The 3,224-nt window shown below is 66.7% G+C and overlaps 1 protein-coding gene across 1 annotated transcript in view; it reads left to right on the top strand.

Annotated features, from left to right (window-relative positions):
- Positions 1–3,224, top strand: part of EMIHUDRAFT_218592 (hypothetical protein) — a gene marked incomplete at both ends in the record, with an annotated part of 8,473 nt that overhangs the window by 1,155 nt on the left and 4,094 nt on the right. The window contains 2 exons of the mRNA XM_005759271.1: positions 735–826; positions 1,099–1,158. Coding sequence (XP_005759328.1) covers positions 735–826; positions 1,099–1,158 — 152 coding nt within the window. The remainder of the gene's footprint in view (positions 1–734; positions 827–1,098; positions 1,159–3,224) is intronic.

Here is a 3,224-nt window from a genome sequence, read left to right on the forward strand (position 1 = left end):
CCCCCACCGCCCCCACCGCCTCCACAGCCTCCACCGCCTCCACCGCCCCCCACGGCCCCCACGGCCCCCACCGCCCCCACCGCCTCCACCGCCTCCACCGCCTCCACCGCCTCCACCGCCCCCCACCGCCCCCACCGCCCCCACCGCCCCCACCGCCTCCACCGCCTCCACCGCCTCCACCGCCTCCACCGCCCCCCACCGCCCCCACCGCCCCCACCGCCCCCACCGCCTCCACCGCCCCCCACCGCCCCCCACCGCCTCCACCGCCTCCACCGCCTCCACCGCCTCCACCGCCCCCCACCGCCCCCCACCGCCCCCACCGCCCCCACCGCCCCCACCGCCCCCACCGCCTCCACCGCCTCCACCGCCTCCACCGCCTCCACCGCCACCCACCGCCCCCCACCGCCCCGCCTCTCCTCGCCGTCTCCGCTCTCCCCGCGCCTCTCCCCCGCCAGGCCGCCTCTAGGAAACTTCTAGGAACCTTCTCCCCCGCCAGGCCGCCTCTAGGAAACTTCTAGGAACCTTCTCCCCCGCCAGGCCGCCTCTAGGAAACTTCTAGGAACCTTCTCCCCCGCCAGGCCGCCTCTAGGAAACTTCTAGGAACCTTCTCGGAACCTTCTCCCCCGCCAGGCCGCCTCTAGGAAACTTCTAGGAACCTTCTCGGAACCCTCTCCCCCGCCAGGCCGCCTCTAGGAAACTTCTAGGAACCTTCTCGGAACCTTCTCCCCCGCCAGGCCGCCTCCCGATCGACTCGCCAAGTGAGGTGGTGATCCTCAAGCGCTCGGTCGGCCTCAAGAAGGACGAGTACTTTCTGGACCGGAAGCACGTGACCAAGGCCCGCACCCTCGCCCTCACTCTCACCCTCGCCCGCACCCTCGCCCTCGCTCTCACCCTCGCCCACACCCTCGCCCTCGCTCTCACCCTCGCCCCCGCACCCTCGCCCTCACTCTCACCCTCGCCCCCACACCCTCGCCCTCGCTCTCACCCTCGCCCGCACCCTCGCCCTCGCTCTCACCCTCGCCCGCACCCTCGCCCTCACTCTCACCCTCGCCCCCACACCCTCGCCCTCACTCTCACCCTCGCCCGCACGTGACCAAGGTCGAGATCCTCAACTTGCTCGAGTCGGCCGGCTTCTCCCGCTCCAACCCCTACAACATCGTGCCGCAGGCCCCATATCTCCCCAGATCTCCCCAGATCTCCCCATATCTCCCGCTCCAACCCGTACAACATCGTGCCGCAGGCCCCATATCTCCCCATATCTCCCCATATCTCCCCATATCTCCCGCTCCAACCCGTACAACATCGTGCCGCAGGCCCCATATCTCCCCATATCTCCCCATATCTCCCCATATCTCCCCATATCTCCCGCTCCAACCCGTACAACATCGTGCCGCAGGCCCCATCTCTCCCCAGATCTCCCCAGATCTCCCCATCTCTCCCGCTCCAACCCGTACAACATCGTGCCGCAGGCTCTGCTCACCCACGCCGCACCGCGCCTTGCGCACTTTGAACGCCGTGCCTGCCCGTGTGTCCGGGCGTGGAGTCGCGAGGGCTGCCCTGGCCCTTGCCCCACCTCTTCGTGTGTGTGTGTGGAGAAGTGCACCTGACCTGACCTGACCTGACCTGACCCGACCTGACCTGACCTGACCTGACCTGACCTGACCTGACCTGACCTGACCTGACCTGACCTGACCTTCTCACCTCGTCCCGCAGGGCAAGGTGAACCAGCTCACCGCCATGCGCGACGAGCTTCTAGGACCCTTCTAGGAGCCTTCTCGGAACCTTCTCTAGGTGAACCAGCTCACCGCCATGCGCGACGAGCTTCTAGGACCCTTCTAGGAGCCTTCTCGGAACCTTCTCTAGGTGAACCAGCTCGCCGTCATGCGCGACGAGCTTCTAGGACCCTTCTAGGAGCCTTCTCGGAACCTTCTCTAGGTGAACCAGCTCACCGTCATGCGCGACGAGCTTCTAGGACCCTTCTAGGACCCTTCTCGGAACCTTCTCTAGGTGAACCAGCTCACCGTCATGCGCGACGAGCTTCTAGGACCCTTCTAGGACCCTTCTCGGAACCTTCTCTAGGTGAACCAGCTCACCGTCATGCGCGACGAGCAGCGACTTGACTTGCTCAAGCAGGCCTCATATCTCCCCATATCTCCCCATATCTCCCCAGATTTGCTCAAGCAGGCCTGCGACCCAACCGCACCGTACGCACTCTGCGACGCTGCCCCTCCATGCCCATCTCTCCCCCCATCTCTCCCCCCATCTCCCCCCATCTCCCCATTCTGCCCCCTCTCCTCCCGGCCTTCTCTCTCAAAAAGCAGCAAGTGTTGTCTTTCACTCCCCATCTCTCCCCATCTCTCCCCATCTCTCCCCATCTCTCCCCACTCGCCCCATCTCCCCCCACATCTCCCCACATCTCCCCACATCTCCCCCCACATCTCCCCACATCTCCCCACATCTCCCCACATCTCCCCATCTCTCGCACCTCGCCCCATCTCCCCCCTGACGCCCACTGGCCACCTCAGATCCACGCCAGGTCCACCCCAGATGCCCTCGTAGCGCTTCCACCCCCCACCTTCACCGCCACCGCCACCGCCGCCACCTTCACCGCCACCGCCACCGCCGCCACCTTCACCGCCACCGCCACCGCCGCCACCTTCACCGCCACCGCCGTCCTCGCCGCCTCCGCCTCTCCCGCCTCCGCCTCTCCCGCCTCCGCCTCTGCCGCCGCCGCCCTCGCCACCGCCGCCATCGCCGCCACCGCCTACCCCGCCACCCACCGCCCCCTCGCACCCACCCGAGGCAGCGCTCTTCCATCCCCACACGCCGCCAGCGCCCGTGCCGCAGCCGAGGCCTGCCCCGCCCTGCCCAGCCCGCCACGCCGCATCAGCCCTCAGCTCTGCCGCCAGCCGCCTCCTCATCGGCCCCATATCTCCCCATATCTCCCCATATCTCCCCATATCTCCCCATATCTCCCCGCATCTCCTCCTTAGATCGCGGGCACCACGACGTACGACGACCCCATATCTCCCCATATCTCCCCATATCTCCCCAGATCTCCTCCTTAGATCGCGGGCACCACGACGTACGACGACCCCATATCTCCCCAGATCTCCCCATATCTTCCCCTATCTCCTCCTTAGATCGCGGGCACCACGACGTACGACGACCCCATAATTTCCCCAAATCTTCCCATAATCTCCCCCGAATCTCCCCCCTTTAAA

The sequence above is a fragment of the Emiliania huxleyi genome (assembly GCF_000372725.1).
Source record: "Emiliania huxleyi CCMP1516 unplaced genomic scaffold EMIHUscaffold_80, whole genome shotgun sequence".
In the NCBI taxonomy this organism is placed as follows: Eukaryota; Haptophyta; order Isochrysidales; family Noelaerhabdaceae; genus Emiliania; species Emiliania huxleyi.